This window comes from Saxophila tyrrhenica, assembly GCF_035928015.1.
Source record: "Saxophila tyrrhenica strain CCFEE 5935 chromosome Unknown scaffold_15, whole genome shotgun sequence".
NCBI lineage: Eukaryota > Fungi > Ascomycota > Dothideomycetes > Mycosphaerellales > Extremaceae > Saxophila > Saxophila tyrrhenica.
This window is the reverse complement of record NW_027041747.1, coordinates 204,156-225,014: the sequence shown is the minus strand read 5'-3', so window position 1 is coordinate 225,014 and position 20,859 is coordinate 204,156. Positions and strand designations below refer to the sequence as shown.

The window sequence follows — 20,859 nt, the reverse complement described above, 5'->3', positions numbered from 1 at the left end:
TTCCACTCCGACAACCAAGCCTTGAACTCCGGAAGGCTTCTTTAGCACATTCGTCACTCATCCCATGCAACAGCAGCACGGATCCGGCAATAATATCCATCCCGCCACCAGCAAACCTCACTTCCCCTTCTTCGTCGCCCCATGCTTCGGGCCTCCAGTTTTACTATCCTTCTTCCCTCCCCTCAGCATCTCCAGATGTCCCGCTTTGCTCGCAAGAGACTTCTCCGTCATCTCTGTGAGGCCTGAAGTGTGTTTCTACCCGAACGTCAGTTCGTCGCACCAAGAAATCCGGCATGGATGGGCGGCCTACCTTGGTCATTTGCTGCTGCTTCACCAGCGCCGACTTCTTCGGCTTGATAACACGGTTGCCGGTCTGTTTCCGCTGGGATCTTGGAGGTATTCGTCAATATCGGGGCACATTTTGGAGAGTGAAGCTTCGCCACTTACACCTTCGGCGCACCGGCTTTGCTTTTCTTGATTGTTCCTTGCGCCATAGTGTTTTTCAGACTGTCATCAAAGGGCTCACGATGGTAGATAGATTGGAGGTTGTTTCGCTGGTTTTGTGAAGAAATCTTGCGGTGCGGTCCAAGTTGAGCACGCTAGCTTTTGCCTCGCGATTTTGCCTTTGTGGGGCCGTAAGTCAATCTTGAGCACAGCAGGGTGTTGCTTGCGGCGATACGAGTCAGCACTTTACTTTAACGACACTGAACTCATGGCAAGGATGCTAGGAGCGGGTGGCAGTTGTTATCTATGGATCTTGTTGAGGCACAACCTAAGCGTGGCACGATGATTTTGCATAAGAAGCTATTGACAGCCCTTAGACCTAGTGTTGCTTCCCATGCTTCACCTCCAGCAGCACCTTCAATGCGCTGAAACCCTGACTTGTCCGCTGTTGTCCACAGATTTGATGCGCTGGGCGGGTGGCGGCCGGAGTAAGCACACTGGCTACGCAAGCAAAAATGGGCTCGTGTAGCGGGACAGCTCCCATCTTGAATAGAAGCACCAGCCTGTGAGCCTCCTTGGCGGTTGTTCTGAGGCTGATTCAGTAATCACCGGTCAAGTCCAGCGCATCCATGAAGTTATGTTACAGTACGGCCGGACGCTGGTGGGCGGATATTGATTCCCAAGCAGCTTCCTGCTTTTGTTGGGTCGGTGGCTCTGCACATACTTGGAGAGGGTGCAGCTGGAGACCTGCCATAAGCATGCTCTCACCCACGCGTTCGTAGCTCGTTTCGCAGGCTCATAGCAAAGCCAACATAGCCCAGCCAACGGTCCCAGTCCGATATTCAAGGGCGTCACAATGTGCAAGCACTTCTCTATCCCGCATTCGAACCATTCGGCGCATCGGCCTCAATGCCCTCGTCCTCGTCCTCCATCATTTCCGCCACCTGATCGCCATACGTCTCCTCTAGCGTCGGGACGACGACATCCCACTGCTCTCCCTCCTTGTTGATCTGATCTTCTTTGGCGACTACAATCTCGTCCTCATCCTCGCCTTGCGTCCGGTCTGCTCTCTCACTCTCATCCTGCCCGCGGAATTTAAATGCCACAATGCCTCCGTCACGCAAACCTGCGCCCTGCGGACAATCCTGCACCTGATTCTTCCCTGATGCCTTCGCAGGGGTTGCTGAACCAGCCTTGCCCTTACCTTTCCCGCTGCTCTCACTGTCGCCGCTGCCGGAGGTCTGGATCGTCTCCCATCCGCGAGTGAGGTCGTTGATGTCCACAGGTTTACCGAGCACAATTGCCTCAGAGTTTTGTGGGATTTGGTGGCCGTTGAAGGTTCCGCTGGGGTTGGTCTGCGTAAGCGCTTCGAGGAGATCGCGCTTCACGGACGGGAAGGTCTGGATGGGATCGATGTGTAGCAGGATGGTGGTGCGGTGGGATTTGAAGCGGAGAGTCCACGTGCGCGGGTTGGACTGAGTCGGCATGGTGGGCGTGATTTGGGGGATTGTTGAAGTTACAGAGGATCGCCGTCGCTATCGCATTGTCGTGATGTAGGGAGATATGGAAAGCAAATTACCTGGCAGGCGACATGAGTAAATTTGAGGCGCGAGTCATGTACCTTTTGCGGAATAGAGCTTCACCTCCGAGACCATCAAGCTGCCATCTTGTCTTGAACATCTACCGCAATGCCCGCCAGGTGAAGTGGTCTAACAATGGCCTCCGAAACAACACTCCCACCACCTACAAAGCCTGCCTCTCCACCTCCGCACCGCCTCTCCATCCCCTTCCCCGAACGCACCGTACTCCTCACCACCCTCTCCGCCGGCACCGGTCTAGCCTTGGGTCTCGCTCACGGCAGCACAGAATCTGGTCTCCGCTTCCGCGCTGAGAATGCCCACCGTCTACCCACTTCGCAAACAGGCTGGTATTTGTACCACAAAAGCAAAAACTACCATGTCATCCTCGGCGGCGTCAAGGAAGGCTTCAAGATGGCTGGCAAGCTGGGACTGTGGAGTGCCGTGTTCGTGGTGATGGAGGAAGGCATTGATCGAGGGAGGGCGGCGACGGTGAGGGGGTGGAGGGAGAGGGTGGGAAGAGATCTTGGGAGGTATGGTGGCGATGAGGGGGAAGAGAAGGTGGTGCCGCGGGATTTTGTGAGCACGGTGTTGGCTGGGCTGGGCACAGCGGGAGCATTCTCAGCTTGGAATGGGTTCCCGCTGCCTACTGCTGTGAGACTGGCGAAGATGGGCGCAAAGGTGGGGTTGGTGTTTGGGCTGTTACAAGATGGAGTGAGCTTTGCAAGAGGGAGGAGGTTGGGCTACGTGGAGTTTGTTAGGAAGCATGCTTTTGGCACGAGCGATGATGAAGGTCTACGAACTGGCAAGGGTATGGCGGCGGGGTGAAGAACGCAAGGGACAGCATCATGTCAGCCTTCAGGAGCTGCATCCTCCACAGATCCTCGCACGCTGCCGAGCCTGCCACCGGCAGTCCTGCGACGACAGTACCCGCTGCATGGGGGCACCGGTAACTTTATATGGATGTCTTGTACCGAGCACGATGGAAGTCGTGCCAGGGGCCACACTGAAAGAACGGGGGCCGCAGTTGGGCCGTCAGGGGGACTGTCACATGCTGGCGACGTCACCTCGTTTGGTGGAGCTTTGGGCTTGGAAATGGGGACCGCATGTTCCGGTATCATAACACCAGAAAGACTATCACTCATATCATTCGTACAGGAGCCGGCGTCTGGCGCACGCAAAGCCAGCACAGCATAGACTCGGGAGAGCTGGTGGCCGTCCAGCGCGGTGGCTGCTGATACGCGCACAGACTATAGCTCCGCAACTTCGGCAGGCGTGTCTGAATCCTAAACCGAAGGCCCGATCGATCTTGTACACACATGCTGTGAAAGCTAAGTCATGTACAGATAAACCACTCCTACAACCTAGCGTACAGCTTCTCCTCGGTGTCGCCCAGCGCATACTCAACCCGATTCTCCTTGCTGCGCACCTTATCGGCATCCGCCTTGGTGATATATCGCGCCTCGGTCGCCGGGTTATAGTTCCAGTACGACTGCTTGGTGATCTCCTGGTCTTTGAGCTTGCGGCTTGGCTTGCCGTCGGCACGCTTGTAGACGTTGACGACGACGGCGCCGCCGAGACCGAGGTTGTGCTGGAGGGCGTACTCGGTGGGGACGTGGCGATTGTTCGCCCAGCCTGGAGAAGGACAGTGGTCAGCGGAGGAGGAGAAAGGGGAGAAGAAGGTGGAAGTTACCTCTCAGCTGCCATGTCAGCTCAGCACACTGGGCCAGGCCAGTGGCGCCGAGTGGGTGGCCCTTCGAGATCAGTCCACCAGATGGATTGATGATCGGGCCCTTCCCGCCATAGGTGATATCTCCGTTTCGGACGAGCTCATGCGCCTTACCCTTCTCTGCGAACCCAAGGCCTTCCAGCAACACCAGCTCGTTGGCGGAGAAGCAATCATGGAGCTCGCAAACCTTGATGTCCTTCGGCGTAACGCCGGCCTCCTTCATCGCGATCTGCGCTGCCGTCTTGGTCATCCCGAAGCCAATCAGATCCATAGCGCTCTTCGAATAGAGCGAAGGCTCATCGGTTCTCAAAGACTGGCCAGCCATGAGGATAGCCTGGCTCCTGAGCTGAGGTTTCCGGGCGAGGAAGGACTCGGAGCAGATGACAGCTGCTCCAGCACCGTCACTGGTCGGGCTGCACTGGAGTTTGGTGAGTGGGAAGTGCTATAAAAGTTAGGTGAAAGACGTCAGCATGTTATCCTGCGTTGGGAGGGACGGTGCAGAGCTACAATCATCGGCGAATCCTGGACCTCCTTCAGAGAGTACTCCTGACGGAATTGGGCGTAGGGGTTACGTTGGGAGTGCTCGTGGCTGATGCGCGCGATTTCTGCAAAGTCTTCTGCTTTAGCGCCGTACCTAGACTTTGTAAGCAAGAGCACGGGGAATTGGAAGTGGTAAGAATGCCTACTTCTCCATATACTCCTTCCCGGCATTAGCAAAATACTGTGCATTCCTCGGACTGTCATGCTTCCCGTACGTCTCCTCCATCACCTTGACACCCAACTGCATCGGGCTGGGTCGATCGTTGAACGGACTGCTGATGCTGCCCGGCGCCATCTGCTCGAACCCAATGACCAACACGCAATCGGCAGCTCCACTCTTCACCAGCGTCCTCGCCATATGAAGGCCCGTGGACCCCGTGGCGCAGGCATTGCTGGTGTTGTAGATTGGGATGCTGTTCATGCCGAACTGGTAGAAGATGCGTTGGCCAGAGCATGTATCGCCGTAGCAGTAGCAAGCGACGCCGTGCTCGACATCGTCGTAGGTGATGTCAGCATCGAGCATAGCCTTGACGCCGGCTTCATATCCAAGTTCGATGTAGTCGCGGGTCTTGCGTGGTTTGATGAAGGGTGTCAGGCCCACGCCGAGGACGTAGGCTGGGTTTCCTGGTTTGGAGGGCATGGTTATTGTGTCCTTGAACTTTTTGGGGATGAGGAAGTGTTGTAGGTTGAGATAGCAGTAGAGAAGTAAGAGTGAGGTCCCTCGGGCCAGGCCATCGCTCATTCCTCTGTTCCCTCCCCGCGACCCCACAACGACCTCGGTCGGTTCGGTTGGCGAGTCAGGACGACAGGGGTGTTGTAGAGGGCGGAGAAGTGGTACTACTAATCATTCCTTCTTCTCTTTCTTCTCACAGATGCTGGCTGCAGGTCATGGCTAGCGTACGAGCATGAACATGTTGGCATTGGATGGGGACTCTGTGACAATCGTGTATGCTGACAAAGATTTCAGATAGTCCAATATCTCCTAACCCACCCACCTCCGAGAAGGCTATGTTACTCCCTTCGATGAGCTGTCATTGTCTGTGAGAACACCACTTATCTGCCCGGCTCCACTGTCGGGGGGACTCTCATGCTTTTGCCTTGCTTTTGACAGACCGAATCCGTCCTAACAACGACCTGAATTGCTTGGTCCTAAAGCGAGGCTGCTGCTCAGCGACGTCGCAAGCTCCAGGCATCTCTGAGCCGTCGTCAAGGTCCACCGGTCCCCCTTGCAGATACTCATTCTCAATCCGTCTGTACAAAGTCCGGTAGGCCATTGCTACGAGAGTTTCGGGCCCACAGCCTTCCCTCAACCCAGGACACATGACCACGAAGACGCCTCCGATCTTCGCACAGAACTCCTCTCCTTCAGTTCTTGGGACCTTCCAGAAAGACTCATCATGTCTGTGTGTTGACTGCTCGATCCACGCAACAACAAAGACGAGGGTCGACCATACCGGCGTTCCAGCGCAGCCGTCTTCATGCCGACGATATCGACAGTAAAGACGAGAGGGTGGGGCCTCGCTTCTTTGAAGGCAGAACGTGTCGTAATACCGCTGTATGGCCTCGAAGCTGTCCCTGTCGTTGACATGGTAGACCAAGATGCACACTTCGACATGGCGCGGACAGCTGCCTAGACGTGGCGCCCAATCTCTGTCGACCTCGCCGTTGACCACGACGTCGTTGATCTTGGTCTGCATAGTGTACTGGTTATTATCGAATGGATCGTATGGGAAGTTGAAGTCGCCGTGAAGCTGAATGTTCGCGTCAGCTACAGAAAAGCGCATTGGGACAACACCATACAGCCATAACCAGACGCTGGACATCAACTGAATCTCGATCCCACGCCATCAACGTCCGAATTTGAGGATGGTTTCTGACCCCATGGCCCTTTTCGAACCGTTCCATGTAGCTCCAGACGGCGGCCTCCTGAGCTGGCGATAGATATAGTGCATTCTTCGATTGTAGGTATGTGGACTGAGCATTCCCCGCGTTTTCGAGATACTGTTCGCGAGATCGTTGTGAGGAGGACTTCTCGTCCTTCGTCTCCAGCTGCGAGGCGGTGTCCTCCGCCATTCTTGTCGCTGTAGCAAACCAACGGAGACTGCTTGGTCGTGCTCGAAGAAGCTGTATGTCGAGGTGGATCGCAAGCGGGAGGATTCATGCGCTAACGGCTCGTAGGACTAAGCTCGCAAGGAAGCATATGCATGAAGACAGCGACTCGTTGTTAGGAAGCATTTGCAGAGTACACAATTCATTCTGCTGTCTGCTTAAGGCTCTTCACCCCAACACTGCCACATAGCCCTCTGTGTCGAATCTGAAGCTCTTAGGCTAGCGAATGATCCTGATGATCTGCAAACGATCCATCTACCTCACAACTTCTCCGGGAAATGCTTGTAACCCTGGCCGCCGACGAAGGTCTGCCACCACGGCTGGTTCTCCGTGCTCTTGGCGAGACTGAGATAGTGCTCCGCATGATTGGGCCCGCTGATGTCACGGAAGGCGGCGCTACCATCCGCCTTCCTCTCGTCTGCGAAATAGAAGCTATGCTATCATTAGCAAGCTATTAAAGGTCTGACTGCGGAAGACCTACCGGAATCCCTGAGGGGCGTACGCCTGCGAAGCGACTTGTAGCAGATGGGCGGTTGCTGCCTTCCCTATGCCCCCGCTGACCAAGAAAGGCATGGTCTTGACGTTCAAGAAATTGCCAGTGAAGATGAACGTTCCTGCAGTGCCCTTGGGTAGCTTCTTGAAGCCTTCGACTGCATTCTGGGCGGCGACCAGGACGCTGGCGGTGTTGACCGCGATATCTCGGTTGAACGCTTCCAGCGGCAGGTCAAGAGGACTTTCCGCCGGGACTGGCTGGGCGCTGGCAGCTTCAGACATGTCAGTACCATGTCATCCAGAGCATCACCCTGGAGAACGTACCATTGTACACGACAACACTCGGCGGTCCGAACTTGGCCGTGACCTTGTCGAACGAGGATTTTACAGTTTCCGGCTTCGACAGGTCTGCCTGGATCTGCAGGTTTCCATCGTCGTCGACCGCATCAGAAAGTCGTCGAGCTGCGATAGCGACTTTGTAGCCGTTCTTTGCAAACGAGCTGGCAACGCTTGCTCCGACGTTGCCGCCGGCTCCGAGGACGAGGAGTACTTTGGATGTAGACATTGTGGGTCTTTGAAGCGTTGGTGAGGTGTTGATGAGGCGCTGTTAACGGATATCGAAGAGCTGGTATATATGCATTGGGAGAGGGCTGCGATATGCTCCTATACCTCCATGTTGCTTATGAGCAATCCTCCTCGTTAGGAGGACCTTGCTTACTTCATCCATCATTTCAGCTGGTCCGGGGATGTGATGTTGAGCAGGGTGTGTTCAAGCCCCGGCATATACTCAACTCGAAGTTGGTCTTGGTGTTTTAGTCACCCTGTCCTGCTGAGTGAATCGAGTGGCAGCTTACAAGCCATACTCGCCCGTTTGGGCCTAGTGCATTTCGTTCTCCGTTCGCAGCCCTTTGTCATCTGTTCGTTCTCCGGCCGGGCGTTATCAATCTTGCTCGCAATACCAGTCGCACGCTTGGCCTGGTACGCAGCGAGGGCCGAGCACCAACATGCCGCCAGCTCGAAAGGTATGCCGCGCTCGGAAGCTCCGCCGCTCCATCACTGAACTCAGCCCCAGGCATGTGACAGGTGCCGGGAGCATAAGGCCAAGTGCGTATGGGCCGACGACTCTCCAGCATGCCTACGTTGTCAACGCACCAAGCATGTCTGCTCGACGCCTCATCTCGACCCCCAACGCTTGGGTCAACCCTCCACTGGTGACGCCGACTCCCTGACCCGTCCTGCGCAGGTCCGAGAACCTGAACGCCGCTACGATTCATCGGAAGCCTTGCCTGGGGAAGCTGATGGCTCAAGGCAGCAACCAACGGACCTCCTCGAAGGACAAAACGAGCATGATGCTTCTCTTGACCTGCTAAGCATTCCTTCACTGGATGCGAGGCCCCCTTTTGTGGAGGGTAGTTGCGCCAGCACCAAATGCTACCTCCCTTTGCCTGAAGAAGGCGAACGCCTCCTCCAAGAATTTCTCCACGACTTCAACAGTAGGATGCCGTTGTTCAACCCTGAAAGCCTGACTACTATCTTCCGCGACTGCTACAGTGGCGTCAACGACAGTATCCCCCTCCCTTGGGTCCTGGTGTATGCCACCATGGCGATCACTCACCGCCTACGGGCTATGAGTCTTTTCGCCACGCCAATCGACACTCCGCAAAGCCAATGGTACCTGGAGAAGTGTTTGGCAAAGCTGCCAGAGCTATTGATGGGTCCGCCGTCCCTGCAGCTTGTACAAGCTTCACTGATCATCTGCTTCTTGCTTCAAACCAGCAGGCAGCGGCAACGGGCAGCGCTGTTCGCATCAACCGCCCTCCACATGGCACAAGAACTAGGTTACAACGAACTACCTGCGAGCCATCTTGCTGACACTACTCTTGGTCGAGAGCAGGCGTATGTGTTCTGGATCAGTTTCTTCATGGACACGAACATGAGCTTAGGCCATCGACGGTCAACGAGCCAGCGACTGGCGGACATCAGCACTCCAATACCCCCGGCGAATGTTGTAAACTGGTGGGACTTGAACAATCATGAGCAAAGACCTTCCGAATGGAACCTCAACGTCTTCGCACAACACTGCAGTCTCGCTGTCATTGAAGCCGAGGCAGCTGAGGATCTGTTCTCTGTTGGTGCCCGGAAGCGCTCACCAGTGCAGCATCCCTGTGAATACAAGGACATAATGTCGAAGCTGGAGCGATGGCGGGCAAATAATGCTCTTGCAAAACTTGAGGCGACTGACGTGCTCAAGGCAATGTATCGATCAGACATTGTTCACAGTGTCATGCTTGAGGGTGCTTACTTCCGGACCGTCTGCCAGCTAAAGGTAGCGAAAGAACTCGTTGGGTTCAGGAGTAGAATTGATGTGTTCGCGCCAGAGGCTCTGCAGGCGATGATTGACCGGAGAATTGTACCGTCCTACGGCGATTCCAGGAGGTTTTTGAAGCTCGCTATGCTGGTACCGCAAGGCGATGTTTCGACGACGTGGTGGGTCGATCTTCTTCTTAACAAGGTGCAAGACTGACAACGACTGCAGGGCATCTCTGCAAGCAATTGTTGCAGCATTTTGCACCATCGTCTCGGCACAGTTCAGCGGTATGTCAGAAGCAGCAATGCATAGATCGGACGATCTGCAGCTGTGCCAGGAAGTATTGCTTGCCTTCTATCGCGCCATCGAGGGCGAGTATGAGCTCGATCACCAGGCGGTAGTTACGCTGTGCTCAACACTGCTGGACCAATTCAAAAGAATGGTGCTCTCCGGACAATGAACGTTCTAAGCTCGTCTGGCGGTACCGAAAACAGTCGTGTCGACAGTCAAGCAAAGCAAGAAACTTTTCCAGGTTGTCTTCGGGAGACGGCGTGACCGGCCCGTGCGTCCAGATGGCTCACGACGCACTGGGCTCGACACACTGTGGTCCAGCGTCCTTGCGCCGATGAATTTGTGCGGGCCCAGCAGTATGGTGTGACTTGCATTGTAGGAAGACCGAGGTCCTTGCCGGCATTGTCCGCGGGTAAATCGGTTTTTATCATACAAGGCTTTGACAGAAACAAATTGTGGCCTTTAGGTATCGACGGGGCCGTTAAGACCGTCTCGTTGGTGATCTGTTGGACCAGTATGTGTATGTAGATGTTACGATGCGTCTCGACGCTCAGATTCATTGGTTAAGCCATTTTCTCTTATCATCGCAGCGTTGAATGCACATTTTGCACGCCGACAGCGGGCGCAGGAGGCTCGGATAACTCTAAGCGTTGATAGTCTAGAGGCGGCGGTGGCACTGGCTGGCCTTACCGTTGTCGAGCTCGACAGGGACTGTCGGCAGCAGCGAGGGATGTCCTTTCGAGCCTTTGGAAGACGCGGCTCTTTCGTCGTTTTTGCAGCCAACACAGAATCTGCAAGTAAAGTGCTGAGAAGGTGTCGATGAAGCAGTCCAGGACACTGCAGCGGATGAGCGACGAGGTCCGTTGCTCTCTTCGGGATGCAGTGATTGCATTCTGTCACGTGCACGCATTATCTCGGCTTTTGTATCCCGTCTTCCCAAGCTCACCTCAGCTCTTCCGTCCTCCTCTTCTCATGTTCTCTTCTTTCGGCGCGCAAGATTAAAGCCATTGCAAAAGCACGACAGAGCAGGTCTGAATGGCTTTTGGTCCTTCTGGGTGACAGGGAAACGGTGTGCCCGGTAGAAGCGTCGACGAGGACTGCGAGCAGACAATGAGCCGGCAGCTCTTCCAGGTCCGTGGTGTCCTCGCATGTTCCCTTGAGGCGGCGCGAACCTGAAGGAAGCTCAAAAGCAGTGTGCTATGAGGAGATCAGTGGTGGCGTGACCGCTGGTGCTACGCGCGCGCCATCGAGCATGTCGAGGAAGGCCATGTCACGATCGAAGTGAGGGGTGGAGGGTGGTGATCTGGCTTGGCGGCGGTGGGGCATCGCAGTGGCGGTGCGAGCGGATGTGGTGGATGCTGTGGATGCTGTGATGAGATGCCGGCGGAGGATGAGAAAGGAGTCCAAGGTAATGTAAGGGTGAGCAGGACATGGAGGTTGAGCGGCTGCTTTGCCAGCGGATGATGCACTGCATTTGTTGGTGTAAGCTCAAGATAAGTGGCTTTCATCTCCCTGCGTTTGTATAGTTCATGCTCTCTTCATTCTCTTCACTTTCGGTCCGGCCGCCGGCTTCTCGTTGAGCCGACGTGAAACCGAGACGCGCTTTGAGGTTAAAGATCTTGTTCACGCGTCACCTCACAAGTCAAACACCACACATTGCAACATGTCCGACCAACATCATCATACCTTTGGAAACGTGAGCAGGGAGAGCGGTATAGATGGAAGAACACCGCCAGTAGCGCCAAGGGCTGGGGTCCGCGGCGGCTACAGTAGTGGTGAAGGCCGTGTCGAATACGGAGCTCGAGGTGAGCACGAAGGTCACGACACAGGTAGGCTAAGTCCGCGACGACGGCTTCTCGCGACAGGTTCAGCAGGCTACGCGCCGCTACAACCGCGCAGAGGCATCGTCAGCGCCCCTTTTCGCGGAGGTCCACCTCCTCAGGGCCCAGCTGGTTACACACCGCCAGGGCAGGTGATGAGCAGCGGCAATGCCTTGCGAGGAGGGGTTGCCTCCTCTCAATGTCCAGTTGCGATGCGACAACCAGCAAGTAGTCAGCGGCAGAGCTCAAGGTATGAGCAAGCTCACGACCGGAGGGAAACCCTGTTGCAGCGGCGGGATGCCGTGAGTACGGCCACGAAGCGCTGCTAGACCTGCTTCCGTGAAGGACACATATATACGGAGGACAAGGTGTGAGGATCGATGTGCTCACTGCGGTGAGTCAGGTTCAAGCCACCGTGGTCAGAAGTGCCCGGTAGGCGATGCAAGATGGGCTTATCCTTATGTGCCTCAGCGAGAGGTGGCAAGGGAGCATGAGCCTGTGCAGCCTGCATATGGTAACGCTGGCCCGGAGCGAGCTTCGCACCCTCCACCAGTCCAGGTTGATGCCGGACTCGGAGACGTGGTGGCAAGACGTTCGACGGAGCGACCGCAAGCTGACCATGCTTCACAGCACCCGTCTTCAGGCATCGATCATCGAGCCTCGACGAGGGACCCCAACGCTCCAGCTAAACCATTACCGCCTCCACATCTTCATAGCAAGGCGGGGAAGAACTGGATTCGTAATCAGCGCCGGCAGCTGGCTGGATGGTACGAGCTGAAGCGTCAGCAGGAGGAGGTGGATCAGTACAATCGAGAAATGCGGGAGGGAATGGCACAGCAGGGTAGCATGACCGCCTTGGACGCAGCAGCTGGTTCGCAGGCGTCTGCCGCGGCCGTCGGAGCTGTCGAAGGCCCTGACACCATCACATCTTCAGGACAGGCCGTTGGTATGCTAGGTTACGGCCCGCGTAGTTCTCCTACTGACCCCCGACTTCGCTGATGTAGCAGTTGATGCAGTATCACAGGGTTCGCCCGTGGCAGCGGCGTGAGGTCATTGAACAGCAATGGGAGGCAAGGCATTCAGAGATGGAACAAGCGGCGGAGCGGCAAGTGTTTCTGAGGCTCAGCATGTATCAATTATGGTAGATTTTGTTGTGCCACCTGCCATGACTCTCTTCTCTCTTTGCAACCCCGAACAGGCCGACGTATGCCAGCACTTGCGACCTCTGAGACCGATGTCGAACTGCGAGACCAAACAGGCTTGACAGTTTAGCTTTTGCACCGTCCTCTTAATGCGCCTTAACGCCCGAGGACAGAGTTGGCCGCTGTCGACGCAGCCAACCCTTTCACCTTCATGAAAACCGACTTCGTCTCCAGCCAGTCATCCATGCTATCGTGGAAGCTCTCCCGTCCAACACCACTCTGCTTATACCCTCCGAACGGCATATCCCAGGCCCCAGTTGGCGAGGTACAGTTGATACCTACCATTCCGCTCTCGAAGCTCTTCGCTACCCGCATCGCTCGGTCGATGTCCTTGGTGTAGACGGAAGCGTACAGTCCATACTCGGTGGCATTAGCTTTTTCGAGAGCCTCTTCCTCAGTCTTAAACGTATTGATAGCTACCACAGGCCCAAAAATCTCCTCTTTCAGCACTTTCGAATCTTCCGGCTGGTTCATCAGGATGGTCGGCCTGACGAAGAGGTGTTGCTCGCCGTTAGGCATCTTCGCATCTGTTTCGATAACCTGGCCCGACTTCTTGCCTTCTTCCAGATATTTCTGGACCGTGTCGTATTGCGCCTTATCCGCCTGGGGCCCACTCGCTGTCTCCTTGTCGAGCGGATCTCCCAGCTTTCGTGCTGAGGCCATCTGTTTGAACGAGGCCATGAACTTCTCCGCAACACTCTCCTCCACGTACAGCCGTGAGTTGGCAAAGCACGTCTGGCCACTGTGAAACATGATCGAAGACTGCGTTTCTTGCGCCGCTTGCTCTAGATCCGCGTCTGCGAAGACAAGTGCCGGGCTTTTGCCACCCATCTCGAAGACCAGGTGCTTGAAGTTGCTCTCAGCCGCTGCCTTCTGGATCAGCCGACCTGTGCGCACGGAACCAGTGAACGACAGAGCGCGGATGCGCATATGTCTGCTGATCGCATCACCGGAAGGCATACCGTGCCCGTGCAGTATATTGATCACTCCTGGAGGGAAGCCAGCTTCATTCAGCATGGTGGCTACTAGATGCGACGACAGGGGTGCTTTCTCCGAAGTCTTCAGGATCATACAATTGCCGGCTGCCAGTGCTGGTGCGAGCTTCTTGCTCAGGAAGACCAGGGGCGCGTTCCAAGGGATAACAACGCCCGTCACACCATAAGGCTGACGCATACTCATGTTGACGAAGCCTGGGGTGTTGAGGGACGAGGTACCGGTTGGATAAGCAGCTTCCGAGAAGTAGCGGAAGTGCACTACAAACGTTAGGTGAAAGACGTCAGCATGTTATCCTCCGTAGAGGAAGGACGGTGTAGAATAGCTTCTATCCTAGACCGCCAGGAAGGCTCGACAAGCTGAAATGACCTCTAAGAGTCATCTCAGCTAGTAGGCGCTTCAGCCCCTTCAAGTCTAAGACATAGCAGTGCCTCGTTCCACCTAAATTTACTCACTAGTCGCATAGTGGCCGTCGAAATAGGTTCCGACAGGTCGGCCAATGGAGAGTGCATCAAGCCGCGCGAGCTCGGGCGTGGCGTCTTGTCTGAGCTGGGCGAGCTTTGCCAGGGGCTTTCCGCGCTGCGTAGGCGAGAGGCTGCTCCAGGAAGGGAATGCCGCTTCAGCTGCAGATACGGCGGTGTCGACATCCACGACAGTGGCTTCGGCGACTGCAGCTTGTTAGCGATCGGTGTCGATGAAGGGAACAGAAGTCCTACTTTTGCCGACGTGCTCTCCTGAGTAAGGACTGCTCAGATCGAACGTCTTCTGATCGGAAGCATCAACGAACTCGCCGTTGATGAAGAGCTGCGCATTAACTGGCGTTTCCAGTGGAGCCATAGTGGCGTGTTGGGTTGAGAGCACAAGGATTGAGATGGAACAAAATGGGCAGCTCTTGGTCAGAAGGGATGATCAAGTTCAAGACATTAAAGAAAGACCATTTTGCCATTCATACCTCTCGCGGATGTTCTCCGGTTAGTCTCCATCATTGAGCGGCGAGGGTCCACACGGCAGATCTGGACGGATTTGCGTCCTGAGTTTGTGCCATCCAGGGCCGCACGCCAGAAGGCCCCTTGTCTCTCGCTCTGAGAAAGTGACTTCCGGACGCTCATTGTTCGAGGTGATGTGTTATTAGCAGTAGGGAGAACATGGAGCGCCACGCCCACGCCCAGGCTCTTCGCGTCCGTGCTCTGCGCATGAAAACACGTCGTCGACTGCTCAACTTTCACCTTCCTTCTCCAGCTTCTAAGTTCGATTTCAACATCCCCAAAGACTTTCAAGCATGGACGAACTCGAACCTTTGATGAGGTGGGATGATTTAGAGTCGGACGTTCGTCACTGCAAAGCCTTAGGGCGCCTGATATAGGCGGCGGCAGGTCCTCCATGACACTGTAGGTACAGCAAGCGGTCTGTAACGGAGTGCTCCAGCATTGGTATTGGAGAACTTCGGCACCATCCCACTTCCGTCTGCTCTTTGGCCCCTAGGATGGAAAGCAGACATCTCGTCGTCGATGGCGCCTCGATTGTCAGACCTCCAGGTCTTTCAAGCCTTCACCAGCCTTGTAACAATCCAATGCATCTGTCCAGTCGCTATTCCTCGGCTAGCAGTCTCCGCTCGTCTGATGCATGCGTGTTGATCACCCCGCTGCTGGAAGGAATCCTGCCGGACGACATGAGAGTCTTTCAGCCACTCAAGACCATCATCAGGTTGGAGTAAACTGGTGAGAGTACATGTGTGCAGCCGACCTCGGCGTCAACTCTTGAACCTCGATGCTGAAGCTATATTGCTGGACCTTGTCATCGGCATATTCGATTAAGTCCAACTGTAGCCTCGAGGATCCGTCCTTACATCAACATGGTGCAAAGTGAGTAGTGATGGAGGGTATTTAGGGCATGCCGGCTCTACTGACTACGATCATCTTCACACCAGATGCTGGAACGACCATAGCCAGCGCCCTAGGCCTATCGGCGTACCTGAACGCCAAGTACCATATAGGCAAGGACCTCTCACACCTTTACTACGCCCGCCGCGGCACCAAATATCAGGACCGCCTTCGACGTCAAGGGAAGATCAACATCTGGCAGACGTTCACCGAGAACGCCATCAAGTTTGCTGAGCACGACTGCATCTGGTACTCGGATCCAAGTACCAGTCCGCCGACGGTCCGTACCTACACATGGAAGCAAGCCCACGAATATGCTTGTCGGCTGGCGCAATGGTTCCTCAAGGCCGGCGTCAGACCAGGCGAGTGTGTTGGCTTCTACCTGCAGAACTCGCCTGAGCTTGTGCTCGCCTGGATGGGTCTGCTTGCCATTGGATGCTGGCCGGCGATGATCAACTACGGCCTTGTTGGAGATGCTTTGGTACACTGTGCCAAGATTGCTGAATGCCGTCTCCTGCTAGTTGACGAAGATCTTCAAGACCGTGTGGTATCCAACGATGACCTGCTGGTTATGGGAATCACGACTCGAGTCATCGATGGGCCTTGGAGGGATGAAGTCGCCCAGCTGTCAGCCGCTATGCCAAGTAAAGAGTACACCAAGGATGCCAACGAGCAGACGAAGCTGGCGTTGAGGTATACGAGCGGCACGACTGGCTTTCCCAAGGGCGTGATGGCCACCACTGGCAAGTACTACTCTCGCCTAGCATCACAGTTCACCCAAATGGGTATTCGACCTCTCAAGGAGCGAGGCAATGCCGGAGACAGGTGGTATATCTGCATGCCCATGGTCCACTCAACCGCCGGCTCGGCCTCTCTGATCTGTATGATCATGCCGACCACCTTGTGTATTGGGTCAGTGGCAGAGCACTCTCACTTACCTCTACTCACCCCTCTGTACTAACAAAACGGCAGAAAGAAGTTTTCCGCATCTCGCTTCTGGGATGAGGTTCGTGAGTCTCGCTCAACGATGGGCACTTACGTCGGCGAGATTGCGCGCTACCTGCTCGCTCTCCCTCCTTCACCCTTGGACCGGCAGCATCACCTCCGAATGATGTACGGTAACGGTATGCGCCCTGACGTCTGGGGACGTTTTCAAGATCGCTTCGGAATCAAACGCATCGTTGAGTTCTACGGCAGTACCGAAGGCGGCCTGTCACATCTCACCATCCAGGAGGGAGAGTACCTTCGCAACGCTGTCGGGCATGATGGCTTGATCAGGCGATGGCAGCTGCACGATCAAGTGGTTCCCGTGCTGGTAGATGCTGAAAGCAACGACATCGTACGAGATCCAGCAACGGGATTTGCCGTCAAGATGCCATATGAGGTCGGAGGCGAGCTGCTCTTCCGGTTGGAGAGCGAGGCCAGCTTCGTGGGTTATTGGAAGAATCCAGAAGCCACAGAGAAGAAGTTCGCTCGAGATGTGTTCAAGAGAGGCGACCTGTTCTATCGCACCGGCGATTCCCTGAAGAGGACTCCAGATGGCAGATGGTCTTTTCTGGACAGGCTCGGGGATACGTTTCGATGTGAGTCTCTCGCAGTGACAAAGAAGGCGCGAAGGGTCTGCTGACGCCTTGTCCTACGCTTCAGGGAAAGGAGAAAATGTTTCCACGGCGGAGGTCTCTGAATGCCTTGGACGGTTCGCTGGTGTGGTAGATGCCAACGTATACGGAGTCCAGGTTCCTAATCATGACGGGAGAGCCGGATGTGCTGCCCTCTTGCTTGCGTCAGATGCCGCCGAGCAGTTTGACTTCGATGGACTCTTAAGGTGCGGCTCTCTTATTCACAAGATGACCTTGACTAACGTCCTCGCAGGCATGCGCGCAAGAACCTGCCAGCGTATGCGGTGCCTTTGTTTCTGAGGATTGTATCGCAAGCGGCATTGAACTCGAGCGGGCTGAAGCAGGACAAGGTACGGCCTCGTCTGGATGGAGTCGACCCCTCGAATGTTGGTGGTGACAGACTGTACGTTCTTCGGGGCGATCGATACGCTCCGTTCAATCTCACGGACTGGGAGGATCTGGCGCAGGCAAGAGCAAGGTTGTGATTGCGTAGTATGAGGTGTCCAGTGAACCAACAAAGGGGTCGACTGCTTAGTCAAGTGACGTTGCTGTTATGAAGGCGATCGCAAATTCTGCTCTCACAACACAACCCAACATCTCTCTCGTACCACTACAACATAACACATCAAAATGTAAGTCCAGACACATCAGAGGAATGCGAACAAAGTACTGATAGCTGCCACTAGGTTTGATCAAAAGCGAGGAAGAGGTGATGGTGAAGAAGACCGCAGGGGCGGCGGTGACAAGAGGAGGTTTGGGCAGGGCCCAGAAGGCCACAGGAAGGCTCTGGCGCGGATAGACGCCGAGATCGAAGCTGATCGGGTGGGGGCGGAGCGGCTCAAGCGCGCATGCCACGACAAGGTGCTAGAGCTGCTGCGGAGAGGTTGGAGGGCTGACCAGCTCCCTACACCTCCGCAGAGCTGGACGCCACCTACTTTGCCTCAGGGTATTCATCCGCCGCAAAGCTCGGCTCCAGGGCCACCACAGCAGCCTACACAGCGGCAGGTGAACGCACCGTCGCAGCATATGGCTAACAGGTCGCAGCAGCAGCAGCATCAGCAGCAGGTTTCTTTACCGCTACAACATGACATCAAGCCTGTGCTGAACCGCAGGCTCAGCATGACAGAGTCGCAGAACCCGCGCTCTTTGCCTGGGAGCTACCAGCAGCAAGTGAGGGGCCAGGTTCCCTCACCGACTCCGAGGATCAAGCAGGAGCCCCAGAGCCCGGTGTCGAGTCCGCGTTCTCCGAGCAAGAGGGAGCCCGAGCGAGAGTAATCAACCTCTGGGCACCGGATGATGGCGGTCACGCCGGCGGAGAAGAAGGCGGTTGAATGATGGAAGGGGAAGTATGTGACGCTCGAACCCGCCTCGTTGAGGTCTTCGAGACCCTCCGACGGCTGGGTCTGTCACATGGGATGGGAGTGTAGTCAGGTAGCCCATGCAAATGACGGTAGTTTCACCAAAAGTCTTCCACTGACGTTCTCTTGCACGTAAACGTTCTTCAGCCTGACTTACAGCCCAAGATCACTACCCAGTAGACTTCTTTTACCGGAGAGGGACGACTGCGTCCTCCATACTTTGTGCAGTATTCCCGTCTTGGACCCCGATCATTCCAGCTACCTTAGTTTAGTCTTGAGCCCCTCGCTTCTCTAACACAGGATCAGGCCGCAACACGATGAACATCAGCGCAGCCATCTCCCGGCCCGTAAGAAACCAGAACGATCTGGTGAGTAACTTTTATCACTGGACATGGAGTGTCCACAACCAGACCACCTCCGAGCATATGCAGTACGAAGTCGCCGGCGAAGCGAACGACATCGTAGCGAATGTCTTGCACACTTCTCCGGACGGGAGATGCCTCAAAGAGATCCTCACAGGCCATATGGACATTGCCTCCACCCAGCTTTGGGAGCAGACAATTCGTGGTATGAGAATCCAGAACGAAATCTACAGCTGGGACTGCCAGGACTATGTGATTGAGATGATTGATACTTTGGAGAACGTGGGCCTCCTTGGCTCATTTGAGAACTATACAGCGGTCAAGAACAGGATATTGCAGATGCGTGGGACTATTGAGGAGACGTATCGACTAGTCAGGGACTATGATCCAGCTACGCTTGAGGCAGAGGATGAGCATTCTGATGTCCAGACGAGCGGCGAGTCAGAGGACAGTCTACCGCAGCATGTCCGCTCTGAAGAGCTCATCGTGGACTCGGACGATGAATACGACTGACAAAATCCTCAAGCTCGTTGTCACCTACTGCATCCCGCACAACCGCTCACTCAGTTCCCAAAGCCTCCTCTCATCTTCAGGCTTGTACGCTGCCTCACTATACCCAGTCCTCCAGGGCGAACCTTCCTTTTCCAGCGGCCCAGCCTCACCCGCATCCTCCAAATATACACCACCTCGATGGCTCCACTCTTTGCCAATCGCCGCCCAGACGGTGGTCGCAGCGCCTTGTTCAACACTCTTGGTCTGAGCTTGATACTGCGGATCGGCCATCACAGCATCATACTGCAGCGTCCCGGCCATGTGGCGCTGCAGAGGAGTCTTGGTGCTTCATAGATGCAAGGAGAGTGCCTGGAGGTGCTGCTGCTGGTACCGGCGGGTGAGCTCGTTGGCCAAGTAGATATTTGCTAGCTTGGAGTTGCCGTAGGCGACGCCTGGGTGGTACGGTGTCTTCGAATCGAGGTTGTCAAAGTGCAAGGCGGGAACGTTTCGATGGCCAGTAGAGGATACCGCTATCACGCGGGAAGGCCGCTCCGGTGTAGCGCCAGCGAGCAAGGCCGGTTTGAGGATTTCGAAGAGAAGGAAGTGTCCGAGGTGGTTCGTGCCCAATTGCAGCTCGTGGCCATCGGCTGTCTTGCTTTAGGGGTAGCCATCACACCGGCGTTGTTGATGAGGACTTTCAGCGTTGAGGCTTGTGATAGGAATGTCCGAGCGCCGGATCGAACGGAGGCAAAAGAGTCCAACGACATTTCAATCACCTTCACAGGTCTCGAGGAGTCAGTCAAGAGCTCTTAAGCAATAGCATTGCCTTTGGCCGTATCGCGAGCAGTGATCCAGACGTTGGCTCTGGTGAGGTAAAGTGCTCGCGCCGTTTCAAATCGTTACGCGAACGTCAACGTCGGGTCGTTTTCGGCGCGTTGTACAAATGTTTTGTTGTTGTACCTCTCACCGCTTCGCGGTTCGAGGATAGTACCATCCTTGTTCTGTGGTTAAGGAAGTGCTGCTATTGTGCACTTACCGTACTATGCTTGTTCTGTAGTTGAGGACGTATAGTTGTTATACTCTCACCGCTTCGCGGTTCAAGAATGGAATGGTTGCGCTTCGCGCAAGAAATAGTGGCCCCGTCCAGGTCCGCCTAACCGCGGCCTGACGGGGGCGGGAGAGCGCTGTCGCGCTCAAAAGTAGTTCCGCCTCCCGGCGGGGGCACCTGCGGTGGGCAATTACCTTTACAACCGGTTTGGCGCTTCGCGCCAAATTCGATTCCCGAGCTGCATCCAGTAATGAGGATATTGGTGCCGGCGAGGCCACCAACGAGGTTTTGATCGCGGACAGCCTGTTCTGCTGTTGGACGTTGGTCTCCTGGTCCGCTGAGTACGGCGTGCTGCTCAGCGTAGGGTCTGAAGAGCGACATACTGGCGGCTATTGTCGAGAAGCTCGAGTTCCTGGGTGATGGAGTCTTTCTGGCGATATAAAACTACATGTATGTATGTCGAGCCTGTGGTAGTTTAGCAAAACGAGCGTGACCTGGACTTGCCTTGAAAGGAGCCATATGAAGGCTTTTTGTATGATTGAATGAAACATGACCGGACTTAGGCTGGAAGGCATACGTCCTTGCTCGCCATGAG

At 55.4% G+C, this 20,859-nt stretch overlaps 12 protein-coding genes across 12 annotated transcripts; 5 read left to right on the top strand and 7 right to left on the bottom strand.

Annotated features, from left to right (window-relative positions):
* Positions 1-117: 117 nt before the first annotated feature.
* On the bottom strand, positions 118-494 carry LTR77_008713 (uncharacterized protein; the record flags this gene model as incomplete). Its single annotated transcript, XM_064805943.1, has 3 exons — positions 118-255; positions 311-389; positions 448-494. 3 exons carry the CDS (start codon positions 492-494, stop codon positions 118-120), a joined length of 264 nt encoding a protein of 87 aa, XP_064655802.1.
* Positions 495-1,316: 822 nt separating this feature from the next.
* LTR77_008712 (uncharacterized protein) lies at positions 1,317-1,931 on the bottom strand (the record flags this gene model as incomplete). Its single annotated transcript, XM_064805942.1, has 1 exon — positions 1,317-1,931. One exon carries the CDS (start codon positions 1,929-1,931, stop codon positions 1,317-1,319), a length of 615 nt encoding a protein of 204 aa, XP_064655801.1.
* A 228-nt stretch (positions 1,932-2,159) lies between these two features.
* On the top strand, positions 2,160-2,849 carry LTR77_008711 (uncharacterized protein; the record flags this gene model as incomplete). The annotated part of the gene is made up of 1 exon (XM_064805941.1): positions 2,160-2,849. One exon carries the CDS (start codon positions 2,160-2,162, stop codon positions 2,847-2,849), a length of 690 nt encoding a protein of 229 aa, XP_064655800.1.
* Positions 2,850-3,378: 529 nt separating this feature from the next.
* On the bottom strand, positions 3,379-4,930 carry LTR77_008710 (uncharacterized protein; the record flags this gene model as incomplete). The annotated part of the gene is made up of 4 exons (XM_064805940.1): positions 3,379-3,656; positions 3,715-4,192; positions 4,258-4,384; positions 4,437-4,930. 4 exons carry the CDS (start codon positions 4,928-4,930, stop codon positions 3,379-3,381), a joined length of 1,377 nt encoding a protein of 458 aa, XP_064655799.1.
* Positions 4,931-5,375: 445 nt separating this feature from the next.
* Positions 5,376-6,363, bottom strand: LTR77_008709 (uncharacterized protein; the record flags this gene model as incomplete). Its single annotated transcript, XM_064805939.1, has 2 exons — positions 5,376-6,041; positions 6,091-6,363. The coding sequence occupies 2 exons, from the start codon at positions 6,361-6,363 to the stop codon at positions 5,376-5,378; spliced, it is 939 nt and encodes a 312-aa protein (XP_064655798.1).
* Positions 6,364-6,659: 296 nt separating this feature from the next.
* Positions 6,660-7,456, bottom strand: LTR77_008708 (uncharacterized protein; the record flags this gene model as incomplete). The annotated part of the gene is made up of 3 exons (XM_064805938.1): positions 6,660-6,831; positions 6,881-7,163; positions 7,216-7,456. 3 exons carry the CDS (start codon positions 7,454-7,456, stop codon positions 6,660-6,662), a joined length of 696 nt encoding a protein of 231 aa, XP_064655797.1.
* Positions 7,457-7,895: 439 nt separating this feature from the next.
* On the top strand, positions 7,896-9,415 carry LTR77_008707 (uncharacterized protein; the record flags this gene model as incomplete). The annotated part of the gene is made up of 2 exons (XM_064805937.1): positions 7,896-7,913; positions 7,964-9,415. The coding sequence occupies 2 exons, from the start codon at positions 7,896-7,898 to the stop codon at positions 9,413-9,415; spliced, it is 1,470 nt and encodes a 489-aa protein (XP_064655796.1).
* Positions 9,416-11,153: 1,738 nt separating this feature from the next.
* LTR77_008706 (uncharacterized protein) lies at positions 11,154-12,309 on the top strand (the record flags this gene model as incomplete). The annotated part of the gene is made up of 2 exons (XM_064805936.1): positions 11,154-11,612; positions 11,782-12,309. 2 exons carry the CDS (start codon positions 11,154-11,156, stop codon positions 12,307-12,309), a joined length of 987 nt encoding a protein of 328 aa, XP_064655795.1.
* A 299-nt stretch (positions 12,310-12,608) lies between these two features.
* LTR77_008705 (uncharacterized protein) lies at positions 12,609-14,342 on the bottom strand (the record flags this gene model as incomplete). Its single annotated transcript, XM_064805935.1, has 3 exons — positions 12,609-13,765; positions 13,961-14,173; positions 14,222-14,342. The coding sequence occupies 3 exons, from the start codon at positions 14,340-14,342 to the stop codon at positions 12,609-12,611; spliced, it is 1,491 nt and encodes a 496-aa protein (XP_064655794.1).
* A 1,015-nt stretch (positions 14,343-15,357) lies between these two features.
* Positions 15,358-18,279, top strand: LTR77_008704 (uncharacterized protein; the record flags this gene model as incomplete). Its single annotated transcript, XM_064805934.1, has 6 exons — positions 15,358-15,367; positions 15,433-16,297; positions 16,358-16,968; positions 17,033-17,210; positions 17,258-17,485; positions 17,691-18,279. 6 exons carry the CDS (start codon positions 15,358-15,360, stop codon positions 18,277-18,279), a joined length of 2,481 nt encoding a protein of 826 aa, XP_064655793.1.
* Positions 18,280-18,679: 400 nt separating this feature from the next.
* Positions 18,680-19,237, top strand: LTR77_008703 (uncharacterized protein; the record flags this gene model as incomplete). Its single annotated transcript, XM_064805933.1, has 2 exons — positions 18,680-18,730; positions 18,773-19,237. 2 exons carry the CDS (start codon positions 18,680-18,682, stop codon positions 19,235-19,237), a joined length of 516 nt encoding a protein of 171 aa, XP_064655792.1.
* Positions 19,238-20,369: 1,132 nt separating this feature from the next.
* Positions 20,370-20,645, bottom strand: LTR77_008702 (uncharacterized protein; the record flags this gene model as incomplete). Its single annotated transcript, XM_064805932.1, has 1 exon — positions 20,370-20,645. The coding sequence occupies one exon, from the start codon at positions 20,643-20,645 to the stop codon at positions 20,370-20,372; it is 276 nt and encodes a 91-aa protein (XP_064655791.1).
* Positions 20,646-20,859: the final 214 nt, after the last annotated feature.